The 27647-nt window shown below is 31.5% G+C and overlaps 1 protein-coding gene and 1 pseudogene across 2 annotated transcripts; both read left to right on the top strand.

The window, feature by feature from the left end:
• LOC148604570 (uncharacterized) lies at positions 1–27419 on the top strand. The gene is made up of 11 exons (XM_088550203.1): positions 1–154; positions 1095–1176; positions 2487–2630; positions 14214–14357; positions 14706–14855; positions 16115–16264; positions 16694–16833; positions 24738–24813; positions 25410–25553; positions 26506–26647; positions 27361–27419. Exons 2-10 carry the CDS (start codon positions 1128–1130, stop codon positions 26640–26642), a joined length of 1134 nt encoding a protein of 377 aa, XP_088406329.1. The 5' UTR covers positions 1–154; positions 1095–1127; the 3' UTR covers positions 26643–26647; positions 27361–27419.
• On the top strand, positions 5574–14268 carry LOC148604571 (uncharacterized; annotated as a pseudogene). Its single transcript, XR_015916087.1, has 4 exons — positions 5574–6096; positions 6352–11244; positions 12758–12838; positions 14208–14268. The product of XR_015916087.1 is annotated as an uncharacterized LOC148604571 (transcript).
• Positions 27420–27647: the final 228 nt, after the last annotated feature.

A 27647-nucleotide genomic window follows, 5' to 3' on the forward strand; every position in this document is an offset into this window, starting at 1 on the left:
TTACTGCGCATTAAAAAATATTGCCGAGAGTCCGATATTTAACAATGCTAAGTAGTAAACAAACAAATTGTAAGCAGCACATATAAATACTTTCAAATGCAACCAAATATTATCTGTTGTTCACTCGACAAAAGTCTGTGCTTCAACTATAAAAGTAAGTGGTGTCTTCTTTGAATATTTTCAATGTGTATATTATTGTTGTTTTTTTTTCTATTTCCTCGTCATCATTTATTTGTATAACGCTATGCTGAATGTGATTTCGCTCATAGAAAGTCGTTTTATATCTACGATCACCACGGACTATTAAAAATGCATTAAAATCATCTTTCTTCAATGTAAATTGCTATTCACAGTCACAATAGTATACATGATTAACAAAATATGTCTTGAACTAGGCCTCTAATTTCATTGTACAAAGTTTTTAATTTTGTTTTTACTTGTTTTTAATTTTGTTGCTTTATTTGTTTTTTATGTTTGTGTTTTTCTTAAAAATTGATTGTTGGATCATTTTCTAACTGACCTCCTATCACCAAACTAACACACAATATAAAAGCAGTTTTCGGCATACTACGTATTGTGTTCTTATTGTATGACGTTTGATGCACCGTGGTTCTCATCCCCGCATGGGAAGAATTTGGATTGATTTTACATACGATGATGATATAACTTTTTGAAGGTTTAAAATGGTCTGGAGCTGGTATGTCAATTTACTTCTAGTACTCCTTTGTTTGTACCTTTGTATAATGTTGTTTTGGAGCCAGCTGCAGACTGCCCTGAGGGTTTCCTTGTTGTTCATTTGAGACCCATGCGTGACCTTGAGATGACAATTTTGATCCCGGTTGGGTTGTTGTTTTCCCTTGATATATTCACCATGTCCATTCTCGTTATATATGTATCGATTCCTAATTCCACAATAGCATAAATCAAAATCACCAACTTATTATTGATCGATCAGAAAGATAATTTGCTTTTTTTTTTTTTTATTCAGCATGGGATTGATTTACTTTAGTAAGTTAACTGTTCAGTAGTACTGTCGATAATTAATGTTTTATTTGATATAGTTATATGAACCATTTTCACTTATGTCATTGCAGACTTGTATCTTAGAAACAATCTCACTATTAAAAATGAAAACTATTGCAACCCTTGTGATATTCTCTGTCATTCTGGGGATAGGTGAGTAGTGCCATTTATTGTTGCATACATTTAAGGATCATTTTTTAATTCTGTTTGGGTTATTAGAAATAAAATACTACGCTTCATGTGCAGTTTATGAACAAGCGTAACCGTCCAAAAGTTGGCCATACGAGCGTAATTTTGTCAAGAATCAAAAACAATCCTTACAGTTTCATTTTTTATCAAAAAGTCAAAGTTAAGATTTGTACCCTTTATCAGAGCCTAATATAGTTTGGAATTATTTAAATTTCGTACTGCGGACTGATCGACGTGACGTTAATAGTTTATTGAAATTACCTTATTTACAACTTAAGAAGAACAGTGATAAACAATAAGCTTAAATTATAATAATGTGAGTACAGAAATGGGCAGCTTTATAATATCAGTTCAACAAAAGCGGCATTTCTTCAGTTTTTAGTTGATACTTTTCTCCTCAACATTTCTTGCCCCTTATGATGGTCGTAAGGCCGAAAATTTGGGCTCATTTTCTTTAATTATTTATAGTTTTATTTATATTTTATTTGTATGTAGTTCTTTTTAAACTTTTAAAAGTGTCTATTGTTCACTTATTCATTATTTTTATTTACGTTTAATTTGAGCCACTTCACAATATATATTACTTTTATTGTTTTAGTTCGGTAACTTCCTTATGCCTCAATTGTTTCGATAATCCCTTAAGTAAACCACGAAATGATTATAAATTCTATGAAGACCTCATTTATCTATTTTTACTGAGGCAATACTTTTGATTGTTCTTTTAACACATATTTATTTTGATGTTTTAAAATCTGATAAAGAAAATAAAGTACTTTTTGCAGAATGCTGACAAATTCACAATTTTATTCATTCAAATGTGTAGGCCCCATGATGTATAATGTATTTAACAAATAGCTCGGATGTCAATGTCAGTCTTCAAAACATAAAAGAAGAAACATGATAGTATATACATACATGAGATGCACGCATTATATATTAATGTAAAATTTAGATCATAGCATGTCGGTTATTTTTTTTCTGTGCAACAACAAATAAGTGCGTTTTATTCGAAAAACAGTATTAGACTTACTACCAAAATAATTCTTCAATCAACAGCTTTCAGGGTGCACCTGGTCCATGCTCCCAGTTTTTAGTAAAGTCCGAGTTGCTCATTTGCTTTTGTTACTTTGTATGTATGATTTTAGTAACTTTATGTTCTTTGTTGTGTATGTCTGTTTTCCATGTTTGGTCTTTGTCCCTGGATGACATTCTTTTGATTACGCTATAACCTTGATTCCCTTGGTTACTCTTTCACTATTTTTTAAACATTTTAGTGCTTTGTAATGAATGTGATGTTTCACCAATTCATCGGAGAGATTGTGGTTGGCCTTTAATTGCCCCTGAAGTGTGTGAAGCCAGAGGTTGTTGCTATGACTCGAGTGTTTTATTTACAAAATGGTGCTTTCATAAGAAAGTGGGTAAGTCATTTGTGTTTTTTTCGTTTTATTTATCTGACGTAATTCTTTGAAATTCTTCAAAATAATAACAAAATTTAGCATATTTTGTTTTTCATATCAGAGATAATTTTTAGACCCTTATCTTTAAGAATTTTGATATTTTAAGATTTCTTTAATATTTAAATCGGTTTGAAAAAGCACACTAGGGTAGTACAGCCAGTGTTATGAATTGACATGAAAATTGAAAAAGTATATTGTTCAAAGGGAGAATATTACTGATTGTGTTTAAAAGACCTAAAAAATGGAAAGAGCGTAATTTCAGACGGACATATGAGTTGGAAATAGAAACAAAGGAAATGAGTCCGAGTTACTCATTTACTTTTGTTACTTTGTATGTGTTATTTTAGTTACTTTGTGTTCTTTGTTGTGTTTGTCCCTGGATTACATTCTTTTGATGTCCGCCAGAATCTTGGTTCCCTTGATTACTTTTAATAAAGTACATCATATTTGCTGGCAAAAATATGTGTCAAAGAGTCCACTCTACTTTTTTCGTCTAACTAAAAGGTCATTAAAACAATGAACAAACATTTAAACAAGAAAAATTGGTTACATATGCGAAATGAAGTTTCATGGCTTATATATAGGCGAATGTGAAGTACTTCCAAATGATCGACGAGAATGTGGATGGCCTTTTATCTCTCGAGCAACGTGTGTAGCCAGAGGATGTTGTTTCCAGCCTACATGGGGAGCAAAATGGTGTTTTCATAAAAGAGGCTAAATGTAAGTATGAATTAATTGTAAGGTAGTTATTGTTTTATGTAAATTCATTATTAAAGTATAAGGAATACTTTATACGTATTAATTTCCCCCATTTAGGCGATGGACAGAACAGCGCCAAAAATAATACCCGCGTAATCGATTTTAACACTTTATAACGCTAATCATTTTTTTTAAATTGATACCCGCGAGTAGGTTCATTTGACAAAATATGCGAAAATTAGCAACCACAAAAATACGTGTACATGAAATTAAAAAAAATAATAGTACCTGTATATGATTCCGAAGAGTATTCATGTCATTTTTTACAACCAATTATGGAAATAAAGTTTTAATATTGTTTAATAAAATGAATATCATTAAGGCAGACATTTTAACTGCATTATCAATATTCATCACAATATTTAAGTTAAACACAGAGACGCCATAATGCGAATTCTATTATGAATAAAATGAAAAAAAAAAAAAACAAACAAACAAACAAAAAGTACTTAAGCAGTTGACATTTAGATAAATCTATTTTGTAACCGAACGTAACATCAATAGTAGGAATTTCATGCATTTCAATGTAAATAATAATAATATAAATTACAGGTATTTTGTTGCTTTGTACATGTTATTCTAGTTATTTTATCTTCTTTGTGTGTTTGTTCTCCCTGTCTGGTCTTTGTTCCTAGACTACATTCTTTTGATCTCCGCTACAATCTTGGTTCCCTTGATTTCTCTCTCATATACATGTAATTGATTTTTTAACATTGAAACATTGCCAGTATTGCCAACAATATTAAAGCGATTTGACCCTTACCTCTGACGTTTTTGAACTGGATTAGCTCAAGGTAAATATCAGGTTTACTGAGTGAATAGTTACAATGGAGCTTAATGTCTATGGTCATTTAAATCGGTTAAACGGTTGAAGGTAGGAGATTATTTCCTACAATGAAAAAATTTCTATATGTGGGATAGGAGAATTGTACATACAAGTTAAGTAGCTGGTGGTTGTCGCCATGAATTAAAGAAGCTTGAGCTCCTAATAATTTTAGGAATGAAAGTTGAATATCATTGATTAATGATGAATGTTTAAAGCTGGATTAATTTTGTACTATTTTTATTACCAGTGAACATGTACATACTCAAATTAAAATAAGACTTACCTGCCAACTTCTCATGACATTAAACGAAATTAAACAAATTATTGTAAAATACATATAATATAAACTTCTTGAGGATAAATTGGAAAACAGCAAGTTGTTATTTAAACCCCGATTCCATGAATTTTCTCTTATTCTATCACACTCTTTCTTTTGAAAGAAAAAAATCAGTTTTACTGCAAAAGCGAAGGTGTCTGTTTAAAAGGCTGTAGAAATAAAGCTTCATTGTCAATAGATGGTAAAAGAAAACTATAAACCAAACTTTAAACAAAAAACGTGATGACTTTTCATTCCAAATTGTCAGCTTTCCTTTCATCTGTGGCAATATCCCTTCAGCACCTGCGTATGGAGTGTTCATATCACAACTGATACGTTATGCTAGAACTTGCCGAAACTACGCAGACTTTCTGTATCGCGCTAGAACTCTAACAAATAGGCTTCTGGAAAAGGGTTATGTTGTTACATGATTGAATTCATCACTACAGAAGTTTTATGGTCGTCATCATGAACTCGTGGATTGTTATGATGTATCCATCAGCACCATGAAAACTGATTTATTCAACGGGTCAAAGTTTTTCTTTCCCCGTTTGTCTACCCCGGAGTTGACTTTTTATGAGCAACTCGGCGGGTGTTTCTTGAAAAGCAGAGGACGCTTACCCTACCGGTGCACCTGGTCCATGCTCCCAGTTTTTAGTAGAGTCTGAGTTGCTCATTTGCTTTTGTTACTTTGTCCTTTGTTGTGTATGTCTGTTTTCCATGTCTTGTCTTTGTCCCTTGATTGCATTCTTTTGATTACCGCTATAACCTTGGTTCACTTGATTACTCTTACAGGAGTTCACTTAGAAAAACCAGAATTTACCTTTGACTATTCAAATTCACCCTGGACAGATCATCTGGTCAACTCGCTTTAATATTAATGTATAATCCAACCCATCCTTAAATATAAGTTTAATGTTTAATTAGATATGCAAGATAATGATATTCAACAATGTAATTAGAACGTGTACGTTACATACTGGATTTATTCTCTCATTTCAGCTTCTTCAAGTTGTTCAGAACATGATAAAGTTGATATTCAATCTTTAGATATTTTGTTGTATTTGAAACAAGTTGTATAATAACTGCCTTATTCAGTTTATTAAAACATGAAATGGTGTCATTCTTTTTTATTTATAATATTTAGTTTCGCTGATAAACATCTTTCAAGATCTATAACAAGCAAAGTTCCTTTTTGGACGAAAGTCAATTACTTACTTTCCCTTGCAATGAAGTCATGTTTAATAACTCTTTTATGCGATGACTGACCCCTGTTTAATTTAACTATTGATTATTCATAAGATTATAGGAATGAATAATGAAGCATGTGCGTGAGGTCATTTATAATATTAATAACAATTTTGAGGAGGCCACCAATTCATATTGGATCATCTGACCAGGCTGTAGTTGGATTTCAACCGGCATTGTCATTAGGTGCATCAGTCAGTGATGAACTAAAAACAAAATTTGGGCTGATGGATATGTAAATTTATATCTTTTATTGTCAAACGATGACCGTTATGAAGGTCCATCGTCATTAATGGTTTAAAGAGATGCAATCAAACGCCCCATGCTCGAATTTAAGCCACAAACTAGTTTAAAGAAGATCAAAACTATTGACCAAGGGGTTAGTGTTTTTTTTTTTGGTTTTTTTTTTTGCATTTTCATGGACATTGATTGTCAAAAGAGTAAAAATACAATTGTTTATCTAATTACGTATAAAGATACAGAACGGAACATTGCAGGACGGAATGGGAAATAGTTTGTTTATCATTGAAATGTCCGCAAAAGTAAATGCCAGCTTAGTGTGAGTTGGGCAAACCTGCATCAAGAGTTATGGATGAAAGCAATGCATAAATCTCCTGACATTGGGAAGACAGGTGCTAAAAGTATCCAGAATGTTCCATTAGGTTATTGTATAAGATACCCCAAAGAAGTTTTTGTCCATTACCTTGTAGGTATACACATAAATGTTATTTAGTGTAATAGACTGCATCCATCTTGTCGGTGTTTACATGCCAGTTTAGCCTTTCCTTTGTCAGGAAACTTTACTTTTCACACTTTTCGGAACCCAGGGCAATTATCAAGGCCAGGAATACCATTTAATTCACAGGTCAGCTCTCACACATAAAAAAAAATTAAAGCACCATGTTTTTTTAGCCAAAAGTGACATTTCAAATGCATATAGAAATTTGCCATTAAGACCAGATGAATATAATTTGTTCGGTTTTAAAGTTAACTTTCTATATTATATGCCAGAGGCAGATGTAGAACCAACAACAATACCACAACTCCCTGTGTGTCCAAGTTCCAACAGACAGTAAATAATTTGTTAACATCATCTTTAGGTGCGTCAACAAGACGAACCTATACTCACGTATCGTCAGACTTTTTGCAATTTTGTAAGATATTCTTGTCTGGGAAAGATGCTGTCGTACAGGTAGTTATTAATACACTGACTCTTTACTATACATATTTATTTGACAAAGGCTTTGCAGCTTCCACGATTTCAATATACAATTCTTACTTTCACGTGTTGAAAAAATTGTGTGGACCCCATTATCTGCTTTTCTGATTTGGAAATTAATTCAGTCCTTGGTTAACAGCATAAGTTATTGATTACCTAGCAAAAAGGATTTATGTGCCCAGTCACAAATTTAAATGAAGGCCCGAAAAGCCGCTTCCTATGCTTTTTGAAATATTTGAGGCCAGATTTTGCTGTTCACTACGTTTGCAAACCATTTATAGAAGTAAGAATTTCTATTGTGCTCACTTACTTTCTCAATTTTTTAAGTACATGTATACTGACATTTTCCTAGAGTTAGGAAAAAAATTTTCCAGTGACGAGCTGGAGCAGTCACATGGGATGTAGGATAGATGCAATCTAACACTTTGTCCATTGCATGTACATTTTGGTATTGAGTGTGAGGTATTTGTTTGTATAACATGTTGAGATGTTACATTATATGTTTACTAGCAAAACTTCAGCCTTTAAAAGTAGCTTACTATACATGTATAATTTTTATGTTCATACTAGAAACAGTTTGTGTAAAACCTCAATTTTGGGTTTTGTTGATCACTTTCATGATGTAGACAATATAAATATTCATGACAGATATATTTTGGTCCAATGTTTATGCAGCTTCGGGTGAGGGAATTGTGCTATTAGTAGCCCAATTCTGTGGCAAATAGTTTATTCACACCTCGAAAGAGAACTCTTACTTAATAGTTATATTAATGAAATAAAAAGTAGACATACCAAAGGTGCAATTTAAGGGAAATAATTTGACACGTCTAAGATTGCTGGAAGTTTCTGAACATATCGGATTCTCTATGAAGGCCGAAAACTTTGAAATGACGAGTGTATTCAATGGGTAACATTTTACGGTCCTTATACTTTATGTTTTGTTATGTTTTAATCGCTGAACTCTCTACGAAATTGGCAATAATAGCGATCACAATTTCTAGAAAATCGTATCAGTTTAGAGACTAATTTCACTTGACTGTTACTAAAAATGAAAGGATATAGAGTTGACAATACAGAAATTACACTTCTAGAATCTAAGTTGAATGATGTCCAATTTGTGATGAAGTTCATGTTAAGAGATAGACTTCAATGTGTCCATAGTGTCCTCAATCTGTAGAAAAATGCAATTACGATAAGCTGTTAATCTTGAATTTTAATTGAGATTGAGAGAAAATACCATTAATTTAACAACAAAAAACTGAAGAATAGCAATCACTGAATTATGATATAATTGATGAATTTTGATGTAAAGTTTTTCGATGAGGGTTATTTAAGATGCATGCTTCTCTGTGTTACAGACTATATGGTATTTCCATGTGTATTGTTTCCTTTTTAAAACAAGTTGTCTATAATGATATTTAAAATATTATTTTTGTAAGATAACTCGAGTAGTAATTACAATTATTTTTGTTTCATTAATCACGCTTACAGATCACCCTAAACGTTATCATTTTTGAGAAAGTATATTTTTCTGTGTTCTATTTGGTGTCTTAGTGTCTTTAAATTGCGTGTGTTTTGTTCGGTGTTATATTGCTCTTTATGAAGTGGTTTTACACGTTCATATATTATCTATATTTTGGTTAAATACAAAAATATTAATCATATAAATATCGACTTTCAGTATGCTGTACGCGTGTTTCATGATATAACCTTTTATCAGCAGCATTAGGACGACATATTTAGGAACTTCAAGATCCACAAAAAAGTAAATACAAGAAGCACTCAAAACAAAAAATATAGAAATTGGAAGCTCATCCGGAACCGATGTTTTCTTCTAAAAATATCAAAGGTGCTACATTATTATAACTACCGTGTTTAATACAAGGAATGAAGCCTCGTTTTTTAATGTCTTTGTATGCTACTGAACATTTCGGTTAGTACTTTATGATATATAATTCTTGTCAAACAAGACTGACCACTAGATTGGTGAATACCCCTAGGGACATATGGTACACTACTAATCATACCTACGAAGAAGTTTAAAAATAAAAAAAAATCAACAATATCAAAATTAAATAGGACGACAACACTTCCTTAAGGTAGCGATAAAAATATATATTTTAAACTGACGACATTCCTTATACATCTATGATCCTGTCTATAAGAAAACCATACAAAGTACTTCAGATGTCACTTATGAAAAATGCCAAATGATTATCTAGACTAAAAAGGCATGTGCAAAGAAATAAATTTGGCACCCAAAAATATTTCTTGGCGTTTCTCCTTTTATAAACAACTGTTTCAATTTTAAGACTAAGTCAACAAGCCATAATGCCCCATTTGAAGCTAAAAACCACCACATTTAATCAGGTCATAATGACAAAAAATTGATCAAGTATTGCGATGGTATTGTTAGAGAGTAATCATTAGATCATTGTTTTGTGAAAAAGTACCCAAGAATAATATTATAAAAAGTAGCACTTTGCCCAGGATTTCAAAATACGAAGCAAAATATGAATGCATCTGCCTTACTGTGTTTGACGGCCTACCCTTCAAAGTGAGCCCCTAAATCATGTAAAAGTTATTGATTTTATGTTGTACTTTGATAATATAAAGGAGATTAAAAGGTCAAGCTTTGCAAATGATCAGTAAATATAGTAGAGATCTTCAAGGTTTGCCTACATTTGAAGGGTTTTTTTTGAAGATTTTTAGATTGGACGTTATTGGGTTCCACTGTAGACCCCCATTCTTCTTCATTATCCAGCTATCCTAATAGTGTGATACACTATGACATTTTTGGAATCTTTAGTTTTTAGATTTCAGTTTAATTGTGCACTTATTTAATGATTGACCTACGTTAAATAAACCTGCTTTTATGTGCACATATTTGGTTTGTCATAAATTATGAGCATATTTGATTTCCAAAAAACATAACGTTTGCCTTGAAAATATATTTTAAAGTTAAAAAATATGAAAAAAAACTCAACCCTACCCATAAAAATCCTGACAAATTAATTGAAAAAAAGAAACTTATTGATGCAGTTGTTAATGTTGAAAATAATACAGACTGGTTTTAGGAACTATTAACGTGTATTATACATAGTCATAAATCATGGAAAAAAATGGGACACTTTCAGATTGTTTTTACATTTGAATGATAAATATTTATGTAAACTACATGTATATAACAGAACCCTTTCCATGCATTCCAAACTGATGTTTTAACAAACGATAATTGACTATGTAATAATTTCAGATTTTAAACAAAATCGAGATAAGCTCCACCTCTACCCAAAGACTGTTAAAAAAAAGAAAGCACTTTCGGTCGTTAACCAAATACGATGCACAAAAATACAAATTAAAAAAAAAATCATATATTTCTATTTACATTTATTGAAATATCTGTAGAACATCAAATTAAACTGATACCAATTTTAGGGCGCACTATACAAGTATTTCTGCAATAAGCTTCATCGAGTACACACAAGGCAAAAAGTTGTTAGGAATCCAAATCATAAATTGTTGAAAAGAATTAAAACCAAACGGGACCTAAACAGGAATTCCGAAACCTTATTTTTATAACAATTTAACAGTTTTCAGACTGTATCTCCATAATTTCTGTTACTAATAAAACAATATGCTGTTTCTAATACATGTATATATTTAAAAGTCCATATGATGTTGCCATGGATTGCGATATGAAACGAGGTCGTCAGAATTGTTGTATAATTTGGTCATGAGTTTTCCTTTTCAATCGGTCTCTAAAGGTAGTTCAAGATTAAAAGCTTTCTTCTATATGTATGAATTTTCCTTTGTCTCCGGCTCTTTTGGGGTAAATGTGTTGTATAATATCCTCGAATCTACAATTGTTCAAAACAAAACGTAAATGTATATTATATTGTCAATTTGATTTGAAAGTATTAAATGAGTAGAATTAGTAAAGAGATAAGTGACTTAATAGCAGAATTCAATGTATCTTATTATAAACCACTGTGAGTCCATCAACAAAACGCCATTGTACTGTAACTTTAGACATTGGCCTTGAATTAAAGGTGTTTTTTTCCCTTATACATGTCTTTTTGTATCCTCGGGAAATCCTTTCATTAACTATGATTGTCGGCTGAAACTAAAATTACATTATTTTTGCATATATATAAAGGTTTGCCGCAGAATTTGTTTGTCAGGCAAGGAGTATCAAACAACCAATGTAAGTGTGTGTGTTTTTTTTTATGTAAAATCAAATCAATTATCTACCTAATTTGCTTTCAATTGACGGTCATGTAAGGTTTACATCTATGATAAAAATAAATATGCACTGTTTAACCGTTATGGAGTATCAATTTCCGACAAAATACAGTGATGTACTGTGAAAGTACTTTTATTGGTAGTTATCAATCTTCTAGGTTCCAAGAAAGAAAGAAAGTTTTTCGTGAATTCTTACATTCGTGGAATCCAAATAATCGAAAAGACTATTTATAACAAACTTGAATAATAAAAAAATATTTTCCTCATATTTTTCAATTATTTTAAATAATTGTGATTATCAATCTTAATTTAATTACTATTTACGATTACTGGTTTTATTTCCATCGCCAACAAAGAAAAACGACTAGCATCAAAAGAACTTCTAAAACAATAATCAAAGCAAAATTGTGTTAATCATTTGTAACCAAAAGCCTTTAAAATAGAATTCATATCCCAACTAAAAAAGACATTTTAGTACTATTTAATTCAATTGGCATGAAATGAACATCGTTTCTCACACTGGAAGTTTGTTATCCTCGTCAAATGATATTTCACAATAGACTAACACACCCAACCACACAAATGAAATTTCTTACTCAATGTAACGAGAATAGGTATGGTGTATATATCAAAGAAACTACACCTCGCTGGGATGAGAATGTCAACCCAAGGCCACCCATTGGTCTTCGATGAATGACAAAGAAATACTTATACCACCGGGCAGGCTGCAGCTGGGCCCAAAACATAATAATACACAGGTACAGCGAAAGAGTTGCTTTATTTACTCAAGTAACATTAAAAATAAACTAAGAAACAAGACATGCAGAGGCCAGAAATTCTTTACCTGGGACAGGTGAAAAAATGCGGCTGGATTAAAGTAATTTAGCATGATCCCAACCGCCCCCTTGAATATCCACGAAAACTTACACCCAACGGACAACAATATTTTCGTAGTATCATGAATGTTTGGTTTATGACGTTTCTCTTTACATATAATTAATCAAAGTTAAACGTTCTCTCATATGTGTAACTTACCAGCTAAGCTTCCCTCACACAAAATGAATAAACTTAAAAGGTATATCGAATAGTCGGTGTAATCCATTGCAATACGACTGCAGGTTACATAAAAAAACGTCAGACTAACAACGACTGGCATATTACATACAGCATCTAATGATAAAAAAATACATAAAAACAACACACACCTCATCAAAAATCAAGTGTACATCAATCGTCTCCGATTCGATAAGAAATTTCTGATTCTGTTTCTTTCGTTATACAAGCCGTGCTTATATTATTGATTAGAGTTTGTGACCGTTTGTAAAACAAACAAGTTGGACACTGACATCCCATAATGCTCAATCAGATCAAAATAATGATTGAAAGACTTAAAGAAGCTACCAACTTTACACATTGATTTTGAATTATGTGTGTTTTACCACGATTAGCTAATTTTTTCATGGATGTCTTTGTAGCAGTTGGTCCAAGAAATATTTTTGAAGATAAAATGAAATTGTTCGCAGTTCTATTGGTAGCGTCTGTTAGTTACGGGATGAGTGAGTTATATAAGAGTTCAATATTTTCATGTAATGTTTTATTAGTAACCACGAGGCTGATTGTTTTTGTTTGATTAATTTAACGGACAGTGATGTCTTTTTTTATGACAACCTAATAGTATAACTACTTTTTCGGTTTTATTTGGTTTTGATGGAGTGAAAATACTTTTATACTTTTCTACAAAAAAATATTTGCCTTTTAAATTCAATCTATAATTTTAACAGTTTTTAATGTTCTTATCTTTCTATTTTCCCTTACATTGTCCAGATAGACAATATGTAAAATTAACAATAAATGATACGCACAGCGAGCACACGAAAAAGTAAATGGTTCATCGAACTTCCAAAGGATTGCCATTTTGTCTGTCTATGAATGGATGTAATAAGGCCACATATTTACTACACTTTGTTTATTAATAACCATGATTATTTGCCCTAATTTCGGCGATTTGATATATCGCATCCACCCCAAAGAACTTGAGATAAAGGATACTACAGACACTGTTAAGTCAGCCTCATATCTTAACCTACACTTAGAAATCGATGGTGAAGGAAAACTTTGACCAAACTTTACGACAAACGTGATGACTTTTCATTCAGAATTGTTAACTTTCCTTTCATCTGTGGCAACATCCCTTCAGCACCTGCGTATGGAGTGGTCATATCACAACTCATACGTTATGCCAGAGCTTGCCGAAACTACGCAGACTTTTTGTATCGCACTAGAACTAACAAATAGGCTTCTGGAACAGGGTTATGTTGCTACAAGATTGAAGTCATCACTACAGAAGTTTTATGGTCGTCATAATGAACTAGTGGATCGGTTCATAGTTTTCCTTTCCTCGTTTGTCTACCACGGACTTGACTTTTATGAGCAAATCGGCGGGTATTTCTAGAAAAGCAGATTACCCTACCGGTGCACCTGGTCCATGGTCCCAGTTTTTAGTGGAGTCCGAGTTGCTCATTTGCTTTTGTTACCTTGTATGTATGATTTTAGTTACTTTCTGTTCTTTGTTGTGTATGTCTGTTTTCCATGTCTGGTCTTTGTCTCTGGATTGCATTCTTTTGATTACCGCTATAACCTTGGTTTCCTTGATTACTCTTACCATTTAATGTACATTTAAGGTTAATGTTTGGCCCAAGAATCAAAACTTATTCGAATTTTTTTGTGCGAATTGATAAACAGCAAGATACCACATATAAGCACGCTCTAAGTTTCTAGACTACTTTGTGTTAACGTTCTTTTTTCTAAAGAAAAAGACTCTTCTTGATCATATTACTTGACTTACATAAAGAAAAAAAATAATACGTTAATGTTATGTTTCAAGTGGAAATAAACGCTATGAATTTGTTGTTATTTTATATTTAGCATTAGGAAATGACGAAACTTGTGAAGTACAGCCTCCTTACCGCAAAGAATGCGGATGGGTTGGAATTTCACAAGAAACGTGTGAGGCTAGAGGATGTTGCTTTAATTCTAGTACATCGGGTGTAAAATGGTGCTTTCAAAAGGCAAAACGTAAGTCGAGATGGTACTTTAAGGTTTACATAAACAGATGTGATACAGTACACAGTACAGTTGATGGTCTCACGTTCGTTTACCTTACAAATGCTCCTTGAGATTATGATTCTGCTTAATGTAGTTGTATTGCTTTTTGTAGGACAACAAAAAATTCGAATAAATAACTTTCAAGTAAAAGCAATATATCTAAACTATTAAACAAATAGTTAATGATGACTGATTTTTGCACATGCAAATACCTCGTGTTGTACGTTCAATAAAGAGTGTATTTTCATATAACTAGAAACGCATGGTAAAAAATAGATTGGATAAATTAATAAATATGAATTATCCTTACAATCACAGTATTCTCTGACAACCCCGAATGTGCAGTACAACCCTCTAATCGTGAGGAATGTGGCTGGTCTGGAATATCACAGCTCACATGTGAAGCTAGGGGGTGTTGCTTTGATTCGAGCTTGTCGGGTACAAAATGGTGCTTTCAGAAAGAGAAAGGTAATTTACTTTTGTAATATGAAACTTTCAGAATCTGAAACAAAGAGCAATAAATGCAGCTTAAAAGTAAAATCATGACAGTGTCATTTTAAAGCCATGGCGACACACTAAATACTGGTGTTGCTATTTCTTTTTATTGTACTAAACAAACAGGAAGTAAGCGTGTTTCCATTTTAGTTCATAATTATGAAGGTATATCCTTCGATATTTGAAGTTGAGCATACACTATGGTTTTGATACTTACCGTGACCTGCTTGAACTGTAAACGCAAAAGGTAAATACCAGTTTTGCTAAATGAATTCGTCTGTTGAATTTGTAACAATGGAGCTCAAACTCTGAGGTCTTTTAAAAATTTGCCTTCACTCATACAGTAGGAGAATTTTTCCTTCACATTAAACAATTATCAGATGGTGACCACTACAGTCTCATAGAGACAAAAATACACGTAATCATATATTACATATGAAAAAATACTCTAGATAATGCGACCAATGCGTTGCAAACTGTGAAATTTTTATTTTTATGAAATAAAAGATTTGTTTCGTATTTTATTTTGGTAAATTTATGTTTTTTGTTGTGTTTGCATGTTTTCCATATCTTGTCCTTTGATTTTTGCTATAATCTTGATTGCTTTGATTACTCTTTCGCATTAAATGATTCACATTTCCAAAGAGTAATCAAGAGAACCAACTATTTTTTTTTATTTTATCAAAAATGAGGCAGCTAAATCATTCAATATAACGTCAATGTTATTCAACTTTTAACCCTAAGCTTTTTCAAATCCCTTTCCTGTAATTAAAAATCTCATACCTTTCAGTTGCTTTTGCATGAATATGTATATTCAAATGACCACATATTTAGGCTCCACTGTTACTAATTCAATAGGTTAATACATTTAGCCAAGTGGAACTTGCCATTTGTTATTCCAGTTCAACAAGTTAGAGGTTACGGTGAACTCACTGTAAAAGTATTGATAACGTTGTTTTATTTTGTTTTATTGACGTATATTATAAATGCCTTTATAAGACGTTTATAATTTAGATGTGCAAACCAAATGTTGAAAATGTAAATTATCAAAAATATCTAAATATCTAATAAATCAAATGATCAAGAGATTGTCATTATGTAATGATGTAGTTTCTTCAAACATATCTTTCGTCACATTTAATTTGATTTATACATATTTGGTCTTTATGATGGTAATCATATATTATAAATTATACAATTATATATGTTGATAAATCTGTTTTGAATTATAGAATTCTCTAATGATACTAACTGCGATGTAGCACCCATTTTTCGTGAAGAATGTGGCTGGGTAGGAATTTCATTACAAACGTGTGAAGCCAGTGGATGCTGCTTTGATTCTAGCATATCGAGTGCGAAATGGTGCTTCCAGACGGCTAAGCGTAAGTAACGATCAAGTATAAATCATTGTAAGAATAAGTCAAATGTGAAAAAAAAACTATAGCTTGTGTGTTAAAAAAATCCATCTAACCGAATTTTTACTCAACGAAATCTTTTCTGTTTGAAATGAACATTGTTTATCACAGGAGACGTTTGTTTTGTTTAGTTTTCTTTTACTCTATATCATAAACTTTGACAAAGTAATCAGTGTTCAAGATGTTATAAATTCCTTAGAATTTCGAAATACACATGAGACACATTATATCTGTTTGTATTAAAACATGGTTTTCGGACACACCTTGTAAAATGTATTAGTAATGAACAAATTCAAACTCTTCTAGTCCCAGTTCTCTTATATGTATGAAACCGTTATATCAATTAGTATATACTAATTAAGGATAACTGAACATCTAAACTTTTGTTTTGTTCAGCTGAATGTTGGTCGCTTCCAAACGAACGGCGTGAATGTGGATGGCCTGGAATTTCCAAAAGAATTTGTGAAGCTAGAGGATGTTGTTTTAATTCCAACACAGAAAACACGAAATGGTGCTTCCATAAAAAAACAATGATATAGGTATTTTTTCGTATCAAAATTTGATTGTTTAACATATATTTGTACATTCACTTTTTAAAAAGGACAACTCAGCAATGTCATTCTAGTATCAATCTAACATGACCGTTTCCTTTGTAAATGAAGCCGTTACCACTATCAACATATCTTTTTTTCAAATTGCTGAAGTAGATACATGCTGGACATAGGGTGCAAAAGTAAATACTCTTTGCTGTGTAGACAACTTCATTGTGAAAGAGACTAAAAGATTAAGGTGTGTAGGTGTTGTTAATAAAGGAAGAAACGGGTTCTTTTTAGTGCAATTAATGAGAAAATGTGTATATATAACTTATATGTAATCCTGTTACACTTCTGCAATAATATAGATGTTTATATCGTAAAGAGGCAAAACAAAACAAAAAAATGAAGTTTTGAATACGATAGCGTCTGATATCAATCTCTTTTTTAAAGCTCCCTATCAAAATGTTTCACAAGATAGATATGCTAATTAGATCTTTGAACTTACATCATTTTATTTTTCAGTTCAGCATACACCAGACGCCGTGCTGAGGACGACGCAAAGTTATATTTTAAGCAATAATCAATAAAAAATAAACATGTAGTTTATATATTGCCTTTCTTCTGACTTCTTGGTTCCCTTGATTATACTATATACTATAATGATGTGCGTATTTAATTCTGATGATGAATGTATGTCCCAATAAAGAAAGGATTGTATAGAAAAATTGTGAAAAGTTCAAAGCTTTTTCACATTTTTGTTACCTTTAAACACGTTTTCTGTTTGACCTCGTTATGAACATATTTTTCAGTAAAACAATAATTCAAAAACTGTGATAAAGTTAGTTTCCATTTCGTTGACACATTCGAGACATATAACGAACATGTCTCTTGTAACAACTTATTGTAATTTCAAAACATATCAATATTGTAAACTTTGGTATGCTGCACGCATATTTCAAGAAGTAACTTCTCATCAGCGGCATTAGAACAAAATACGAAGGAAGTTCAAGATTCAAAAGTGAATTGTTTACAAGATGTACACAAAACCAATCATACCTTAATGGAGCCAGATCCAGTACATAAAAGGTTTATCAGAGATTGTCAAATGAGCAACATTATGGTAGTCCCATGTTTAATTCAAGGAAGAGACTCGGTGTTTAAGGATTTTTTTTTGCTTTGGCAAATATATAGAATAATATATCTTATATAGTTCCTGGCCAGACAAGTCGTGAGAAAACGTATTTATATATATGGTAGATATGTTCATCATGACAAAAATGAGAAAAAATATAGATCATGGAAAGTCCATAAAAGATCTTTAGCTCATTATTGATGCTCATCATCAAAATCATTCATAACAATGCATGCGTCACTGTCATTCCTCTTTTTATATTCAACTAGGGAAACAATTACATAAGTATCATTATTAGTAAATGATGACATTCAAAGTGTCAATAAATTAAAGAAATGGACATAAAGATCACAACAAAATTTTTAATTTTTAAACAAAATTTGTATAACCGTCCGGCCAAATTTTAGAAAACACAAACAGTATGAAAATCAAGACGATTCTAAAGTAATTTATATAGACCGTATTGAAAGGTTGCAAAAACATTAATGATGTGTATAATTATTCAAATTTCAAGACCACAAATATATAATAATGGAAAAAAGAAATTGTGAACTCTTTCGAACTTAGACAGAAAGCGCTTTTTTAAATAATTTGAAACATTTATGTTTGATTCCCATTTCCTAAACTTCCAAATTCAAATTTTCATGATTTGGAATCCCGAAAAACTTTCTAAGCAAAAAAGGATAGGATGTTTGAGAAGTGATTTAACAAATCTGATCTTGAAAAAAGCGTACATTTTTCAATATAGGATTTTGGTTATGATATCTGACGAAAACTTTTATTGATCATTCTGTGGCAAGTTTACAGCATGATTTAAAAAAAGTGAAAAGTTTCTTAATTGTTAATTAAAAATATCTTGCCGTAAAATGGCCTTGGTCTTCATATATTTGCAGATCTGCGTAGTGTATTTGGACTTGTTTCTATCTCTCCATCTCTCAAAATAAAGAATCACGTCCTAACAAAATCTTAAAAATTGAAGAGGAAATGACTTGCAATTTTACCAATTTAACATCTTATTTAAAATGTAGTTGCGCATCTGCCGTCAATATCGCAAAAAGTCGTTAGTGTCAAAATTGAACACAAGTCATGCTTCAGATAATATATACTTTTAAAAACAACCGCTGGTGTCTGCTGTACATGCGATATAAGATAGCATGATATAAAAGTAATCACTGTATTTTTTGTGTGAATATGTTCAATGTACATCTTAGTTTAATGTTAAAATCAATTATATCTATATTTTCTCCCAACCATTTTACTCTTTGCAAGAAATTCTATTACTAAAAAAAATAACAAGAATTATTTTACTTTATTATGTTTTGTACTTGTCTTTAATACTAGATAGTTTATTTGAGGTACAAATTAATTTTGTTTATAGCTTTTACAAAAATATAATTGGTGCGAAATTATTTTTAGTCGATTTAATAACGTAATTTTAGAAATAGTGAAATGAATTCGGAAAAAAGATGCCACTTACTCCTTTACAAACATTACCAAAAAAATCCTTTAAACACAATTCGGGAGATGTGCTTATCTTTCGATTTATGTCATTTATACAGACATTTGCATATTTTTGAATTTTCTTTAATGTATACATTTTTGTAGATAAAAAAATATTTCCATGTTGAAAAAAAAATGAAAGTATACGCAACTTTGATGATATTGTGTTTCGGTGTGGGTGAGTAGTTTTAGTATTATGCATTTAATTAAAAGCAAATGAGCAGCTACATAAAAGCTCCGGAACAAGTATATTTAACTGGCACTTTCACTGAGACTGACATTCACGAACTTAACTTAAATTTGAAGCAGTATTCAAATACAATTGAGTGTATGTGTGTGCTTTTCTTTGGTTGAGTTGTTAATTTCATCATAGTGAATTTCAGTCATTAGGTACTAGTTCATACTCATCTCTGTTTGAATTTGTGTTCTCGTATTCAAACTAGTTCATAGCTCATGCACTGAATTTGCCTTTTAACAATGTGTCCATGATGTAGGGGGAGGAGTTGGTTTGGTTTGTTTTTGGTTTGGTTTTTTTTTTTTGTGGGCTCGGTGTGTTTTTTTTTTCTTTATTCCTCAAGAGACGAACGTGAATCGCTTAATTTTTCAGCTGATTACGGGGTGCTTCTTAATTATCAAAGAGAGTGTGGATGGCCTGGAATATCCTGACAAACGTGTGAAGCCAGAGGATGTTGTTTTAACGACAATGTATCTTGGGTAAAATGGTGCTTCCATAAGAAACAGTAATATTGGTAACTATTTTGGACCTATTTGAATGAGTATCATGTAAAAATGTATGTAGAATGACCCTGTTAGTCATATATATTCTAATTTATTCATCTTAGTTCTCAGTGTTTTTTCTTAGGTAGGTTTGTGTATATTTCTATTCTTTTCAATTCTTTTGTGTTATGAGTGTCTTGGTCTATGACTGCCATCTTACTGATATTTCCGGCCGGATTCCTCTTTCTTAACTTTTCAATATCCTTTCATTTTCTTAATATTGGATAACCATATAAATTAGTCCAAATTCGACGTCAGGGTTTATATTTGCAAATTTAACTGTCTTCGACACTCGTCCTACATTTCATTAATTACAGACTATACAAAACATTCAAAATACATATCAAATGATGACTTTTGAAATATTATTTCAGAAAGAACGCCAATTATACATTACAACATAGGTATAAAACATACTCGGATAGTAAAGAATTGTCAAGACTTTCCACTTGTTTCTCCCTTAACATTAAGTTTGACTTAGAGTGAAGCAAAACTGTGAAGCTTATAATGATAAAAGTATTTAATTAACCAAGCTCAATTCAACAATCAAACTTTCTTGAATGGCACCTAATAAATGAGAAAAGCAAGGTATTTGACAAAATAAAAACTTTTAAAACGCTTTGTGTCGATTAAATACAAAATAAGGATTTATTCTTTTCATAGAATTTTTTTCAGCATCGGAACAAAAAGATCTACCGTTTATGCAATGTGTATTAAATAAATAAAAAAAAGTAGTTGTAATATTGAGATTCGAGCAATAATCGAAAGAAATATATTCCAAGGGTAAAGATCAGACAAGGAAGAAAGACACACACAAAGAGTAATCAAGGGAACCAAGATTCTATCGGAACTCGAAAGAATATAATCTGGGGACAGCAACACGGACGATTCCACCAAACACTGGGGGCATGGACCAGGTGCACCAGTTGGGTAAGCATCCTCTACACTTCTAGAACACCGGCCGAGTTGGTCATGTAATTGTACCGTCTTTTTCTTGAGTAACAACGATATGTTCTGTTTTAGAGTCGGGATTTTAACTGAGTATGGCATATAGAAGTATAAAGTTAAGGGTTGAAAAATCAGAGGTCTTGGTGCTATTGTATTATGATAATAATCTAGCAATGAGGGATTCCGATGGATTTTGTCGTGTTAAGGTGCAAATTACTCTAGACTTATAATCTTCAAGGTAATTAGAATCATATCGTCTACTTATAGTAAACATTCCTTCCAGCTTAATGTAGTAGAAGTAATGATTAATTGCTTGGTGTTAAATGTTTAGGACAAGGAAGCACCTACTCAAAATAGTTTAATAACCTCTCTTAAATGGCTATGTTCATTTTTGGAGGGTTTATTATTGACTTTGCTTTTTAATTGATGTGTCCCGTCGAGTTCGGTCATTTTTGTTATAATCTTGGATTAAACCAAATTTTAAAATTAAGATACAGTAACAGTTAAATGATCGTCATTGTGGACTGTCATCTACACCAGGAGTACCAATATGTTCATCTCGATATAGTTTTACGTGTGTGTCTACCGAGGACTTTGAAATTTTATGAGCACATTGTTCGTGTTGCTTCTTATCGCTTATTATATAGGTACACCAGGTCAATGCTCCCAGTTTTAAATGGAGTCTGGTTTGCTCATTTAGGTTTTTTCCATGTGCGTATTATTTTGATTATTTTATTTTCTTGGTTGTGTGTTCATATTTTTTCTAGTTGTTATCCCTTTATTACTTTTTATAACCCTTGAAATCTAACAATGGTTCCTTTTATTCTTTTTGAATACAAGCCTCAACTTCAGTGATTTACGGTGCCTCAATACATAATTCAGGAAAATCTTTATTTTAATATATCCTAAAAGACAGACTGAAATAAGGGAGTTTCATATTTCCATTACAATCCGAGTTTTATTGAGAACAAACATATCATAAAATAATTGAAAAGGGTTTTTAACTGAAGCTTCTTTTCCAGTTAGCAAATATAAGTGTCTACGTGTATAAGAAACATTGCAATTACTACTTTGTAACCTCATGAACATGGTTGAAGGATGAATAGTTTATATAAGCTATACTCGAAAATTCAACAGATAGATCACCATATTTATCTATGTACAGAATATCGTTCACTTAAGAAAATGTGTGGAAAATCAATTTTGAAAAAAAAAAACAGTAGCAGTAGGAAGGAATTCTCGAGAAAGTATAAATACTGAAAATACCATTCATGTTTTTTTTTTTTTCAAATTCGATATTTTATACACGTTTCAGGGGTAACCTCTCATCAGCAGCATTAGAATCAAATGTACATAAAAAAAAATCTCAATCTAAAAATAAATGTATACAAGAAGTACTCGAACCCCAAATCATCAAAATACAACCCCAAGTACATCACTGAGATGTTCTACTATGTGCAATACAAGGAATGAAGCCTTATTGTTAGATACCGCAAATTATGAGGTGTCACCAGCTCAACTCAAGAAGAAATACAATTAGTATATTGAGTTTCAAAAATGTGTCTTGTACAATTTAAAATAATACCATACACCGTAAAGCTGCATACAAAATGTCTGAAAGGATATACATGGTATTGGTAATGTAGAACAGAATGAATAGCAATGATAATTTTTTTAGTTTAAATCTTTGAAAGGAAACATTTTTGCTACTAACTTCAATTTAAGACTGTTGAAACATTTTTAGGTATACACCAATTTTCTTTCTTATAACTATTCTATAAATGGCATCATACAAATCTTACATTTATAAAAAAAAAAAAAAATTCAAGGTGTTTTACAACGATATGTTTGAAAGTAAACTGATGGTGATATGGTAAACGGATATAAACGTTTTACCATATAAACGGATATGGTAAAACGCAACTGATGCCCAAAATTTAACCTAAACACAAATTAGTAAATACTTTCAGAGATCATCAGATGGTTTCAACAAGTGTAATCCCACCTTAAGTAAGCTCTGAAAAGACCAACAAAATCAAAAGTTATAAAATCGTCGGTAACAGAAGGGTGACACTTCTTTAAAAAAAAAATAAAACGTAAATTAAGGACATAAAGACACATTAATGACTAACATCCCCTGACTGTTGACAGGCACATGGCCGAGGTGGAGGTAAACATTTAGACGGGTTTGATAGTTTGGAATCAATGTCTAGAAAATTCCAATATAACAAACATTCGTTATGTTATTATTCCTGTGGTAAAAGATTCACAGAAAAACAAGTTTGAAGACGCTTTATGGCATTTGAAACAAATCTTTTACAGACAACCTGAAACTGTAAACAATTTTCGATTGTTAAAGTATATTCTATGATCATAAAAACTTCGCTGGGAATCATTTTGACTACATGCATGATATCTCCAGGAAAACTAATATCAAGTCTATATTGATTGCTACAAAAAAATGTTTGTAAGAAATATACGGACATAGCAAGATATTTTTTACCTGTTCGGATTAAAACATTTCAATACGACCGACGAACTTTCTTTTTTTTTTCTTGTGAATAAATCTTAATAAAAAAAGACCCTTTGTTCATACAAAATCTTTACATTCATTTTAGGTAGTTAACATGGTGAATATTGAGATATGATTTGAGACACCTTGATTCCTATTTTTAATGCGTTCCTAACTCAAAACTAAATTGCTCAAATCAGGTGAAAATCATACCATTTTTATATGAAAAATATTTTTTTCGTTCAATCGTTTTTCATTAAATAATATCATTTTTTCCATATAAAATCAAATGAAATACGAGAAACTTTTAACCGATCTAAATAACAGACGTTGACTTTCTTACAATGGGGATAGTACTTATTTGCTTCCTAAACTGCAATAAATAGGAAAAAGCAGCTATCAATCGGAAACATTTGATGACTTTACCGACCTAAAGTGTTAAATGATTTTCCTTTCAGTTGTGTGCCTGTATCCTAAGGAAATCCTTTCTAAAAATTGATTGTCGTTTGTTAACATTTAAAAAGCATTAGATGCGCACATTACCACTGTTGCTTCATACCTGTCGTTCGTGCAGCTCTCGAAGTCTCAACTGAAGATAAAACGTAAGTGTTATTTGTACCGTTTTGTCCTAAATTTACAAAACGTTTTGAACATTTGTAGTACGGAAGAGTTTGTATTTTGCAAAGAAACTAGAAATTATATTACTACAAAAAATAATAAGAATTGTTTTACTTTACTACGTTTTGTACTTGTTTTTAATACTTGATAGTTTATTTGAGATACAAATTATTTTTTTGCAAAAAAATATAATTGGTACGAAATTATTTTAGTCGGTTTAATTACGTGTTTCAAGAAATAGTGAAATAAATTCGGAAAAAGATGCCTCTTACTCCTTTACAAACATTGCCAAAAAATATCCTTTAAACATACCATTCAGGAGCTGTGCTCATCTTTCGATTTATGTTATTTATACAATCATTTGCATATTTTCGAGTTTTCTTTATTGTATACATCAGGAACCTTTTGTTTTTGTAGATTCAAAAGACCAATTTCCCTGTTGAAAACAAAATGATAGTATACGCAACTCTGATGATATTATGTTTCGGTGTGGGTGAGTAATTTTTGTATTATGCATTTAATTAAATGCAACTGAACAACTACATAAAAGCTCCGAAACAAGTTTATTTAACTGTCACTTTCACTAAGGCTGACATTCACGAACTTAATTCAAATTTGAAGCAGTATTCAAATACAATTGTGTGTGTGTGTGTGTGTGTGTGTGTGTGTGTGTATGTGTGTGTGTGTGCTTTTCTTTGGTTGAATTGGTAATTTCATCATAGTGAATTTCAGCCATTAGGAACTAGTTCATACTAATCTCCGTATGAATGCATATTCTCGTATTCTGATAAGTTCATACAACACGGACTGAATTCGCCTCGTAGGCCTTGAATAAATGATAGGATTTAGACATACAGGTAAAATTGAATAAGTGTAACAAATATGATGTGCAGGCATTTTTTTGCATTGCAGTTTTAGGATTCATTTTATTTAATTTAAGTATGGATAAGTTTCAAAAGCTAAAATAAATTATAGAACAAATTATAATTATTCTGTAAATTTCTTTTTTCCTTTTTATATATTTTTTTATTCAATATGCTTAACTTTTAGTGGATAAATCAGTGATGAATATTTTTTTTACAATTTAAGTATGTTCTTATGTCTGTAACGTCCCACCAATTTATCGTGAAGAATGTGGTTGGGGTGGAATCTCACCAGAAACTTGTGAAGCTAGAGGATGCTGCTTTGATTCGAGTATATCAGGCACAAAATGGTGTTTCAAGAAGGCAAGGCGTAAGTAACGATATAAATTGACAAGTTTTTAGTGAAAAATAAAACAAAAACAAAATAACAGCAAGAGTGAAATCTTCAGTTATTATGTTTTGATTATTTACGATTACCAATTGATAATCCTGTTATTATATGTATTTGCTCCGCAATTCATTGCCTTTTCGGCATTAATTCAAAATTATGTGATCGGCGAATTGATATTCGTGTTGTTATGTTTTGGAGAAAGTCCAATAGTTAAATTTCCGAAATTCCGAAATTTATTTCACAATGTGAAGTGATCGGTATTTATTACACTAAAAAAATCAATCTTTAATTTATCAATAGAGTTGACATTCCATTCGTCAGTTGGAAGAAAGACAAATAATACATTTCGGGTATATTTTGTGTATAAGTCGTATTTTTTCTAAACTGTTGCATCTCCTATATACTAAAATGTATAAGAAATGAGATTAGCTTAGACTACACTTTGTAAAATTCAGGTCGTGCTTTTAAAAGCATTTGGTTCAGACTTTTCTTTCGAGCTCTAGTTTCGACATTTATATAAAGGTTAGATTAAGAGTCAGGTAAACTGGTAGAGATGATAAACTAGCCATAAATTTAGATTTTTTAGCTTGTTAGATCAGTATTCAGTACAACCATAACAAAGAGTGCAAATGCCAGACTAATGTTTACCAGATAATGTTGTACTTGTTCATAAATAAAACAAGCACTTCTTAAACCATCTATAATGATTTGTAATCGAATCTAAATACAAATACAAATTGTAATCGAAATCAACATATACGTTTTGTTTTTGTTTGTTTTTGTTTGTTTGTTTGTTTTCGTTTTTGTTTGTTAGTTTTTGTTTGTTTGTTTTTGTTTCGTTTTCTTTATAGTTTTTTGTTTGTTTGTTTTTGTTATTGCGCCAGTTGACATATTATTCCTCAAGAGACCAACATAACTCTTATTTTTTCAGCTGAATGTTGGGTGCTTCCTACTTATCGAAAAGAGTGCGGGTGGCCTGGAATATCACGACAAACATGCGAAGCCAAAGGATGTTGTTTTAACGACAATATTTCTGGGGTAAAATGGTGCTTCCATACAAAACAGTGATATTGGTAACTATTTTGGACATAATTGAATGAGTATCATGTTTAAAAAATTGTTAAATAACCTCATTAGTCACATATATATTCTTATTCTTTCATCTTACTTTTCAGTGGTTGTTCTTGGGTTGGTTTGTGCTCATTTCTTCATTCCTATTTGTTCTTTTCAGTTATTTTTTTTATGAGTATCTTGGTCTATGCCTGCCATACTGATATTTCCGGCCGGAAACTTTCTTAACTATTCGATATCCGTTCATTTTTTTAACAATTGGTTAACCATATAAATTAGTCCAAATTCGACGTCAGGGTTTATATTTGCAAATTTAACATTAGTCTATCGACACCTCATGAATTACAGACCAAGCAAATACAGTCAAAACACATATGAAGTGTTAACTTTTGAAATATTACTTCAGAAAGAACGTCAATTATATATTACAACGTCAATTATATATTACAACAAAGGTATAAAAACGGATAGTAAAGAATTGTCAAGACTTTCCATCCGAAGTATAGCTTCGCCCTTTTCATTAAGGTTGACTTAGAGTCGAGCAAAATTGTGAAAGTGATAGTATTAATCAAGCTCAATTTGCCAATCAAACTTTAAGAAAAAAGAGAAATGCAAATTATTTAGCAGAATAAAAAACTTTAAAAACGCTTTGTGTCGACTATATGAAAAATAGTGGTTACGTTTTTTTTTTTTTAAATTTAATTTTTTTTTTCAGCATCGCACCAAAGAGACCTATCATGTATGCAATGAGTATTAAAAGAATAAGAATCAAAATAGTAGTTGTAGTATTGTGTACATTTTTAGGTAGAAAGAGTAGTAAAAGGAACCAAGATTCCAGCAATAATCGAAAGAAATATAATTCAAGGGTAAAGATCACACAACTCGGACTCCACCAAACAAAAACTAGGGTCATGGACCTGGTGCACCAGTATAGTATGCATCCTCTGCTCTTTTAGAACACCCACCGAGTTGCTAATGAAATGTCAAGTCCGGGGTAGACGA

Source organism: Perna viridis, chromosome 10, assembly GCF_037379345.1.
Source record: "Perna viridis isolate PV_CMFRI_1.1 ecotype Kerala chromosome 10, ASM3737934v1, whole genome shotgun sequence".
Classification (NCBI taxonomy): Eukaryota; Metazoa; Mollusca; class Bivalvia; order Mytilida; family Mytilidae; genus Perna; species Perna viridis.

Bases quoted from the DNA above. Each gene is read 5' to 3' on its own strand.
- LOC148604570 (XM_088550203.1), top strand. From the start codon at position 1,128: ATGAAAACTATTGCAACCCTTGTGATATTCTCTGTCATTCTGGGGATA. The intron at 14,358-14,705 runs GTAAGTCGAGAT...TTACAATCACAG, and splicing joins GTGCTTTCAAAAGGCAAAAC to TATTCTCTGACAACCCCGAA. The intron at 14,856-16,114 runs GTAATTTACTTT...TTTGAATTATAG, and splicing joins GTGCTTTCAGAAAGAGAAAG to AATTCTCTAATGATACTAAC.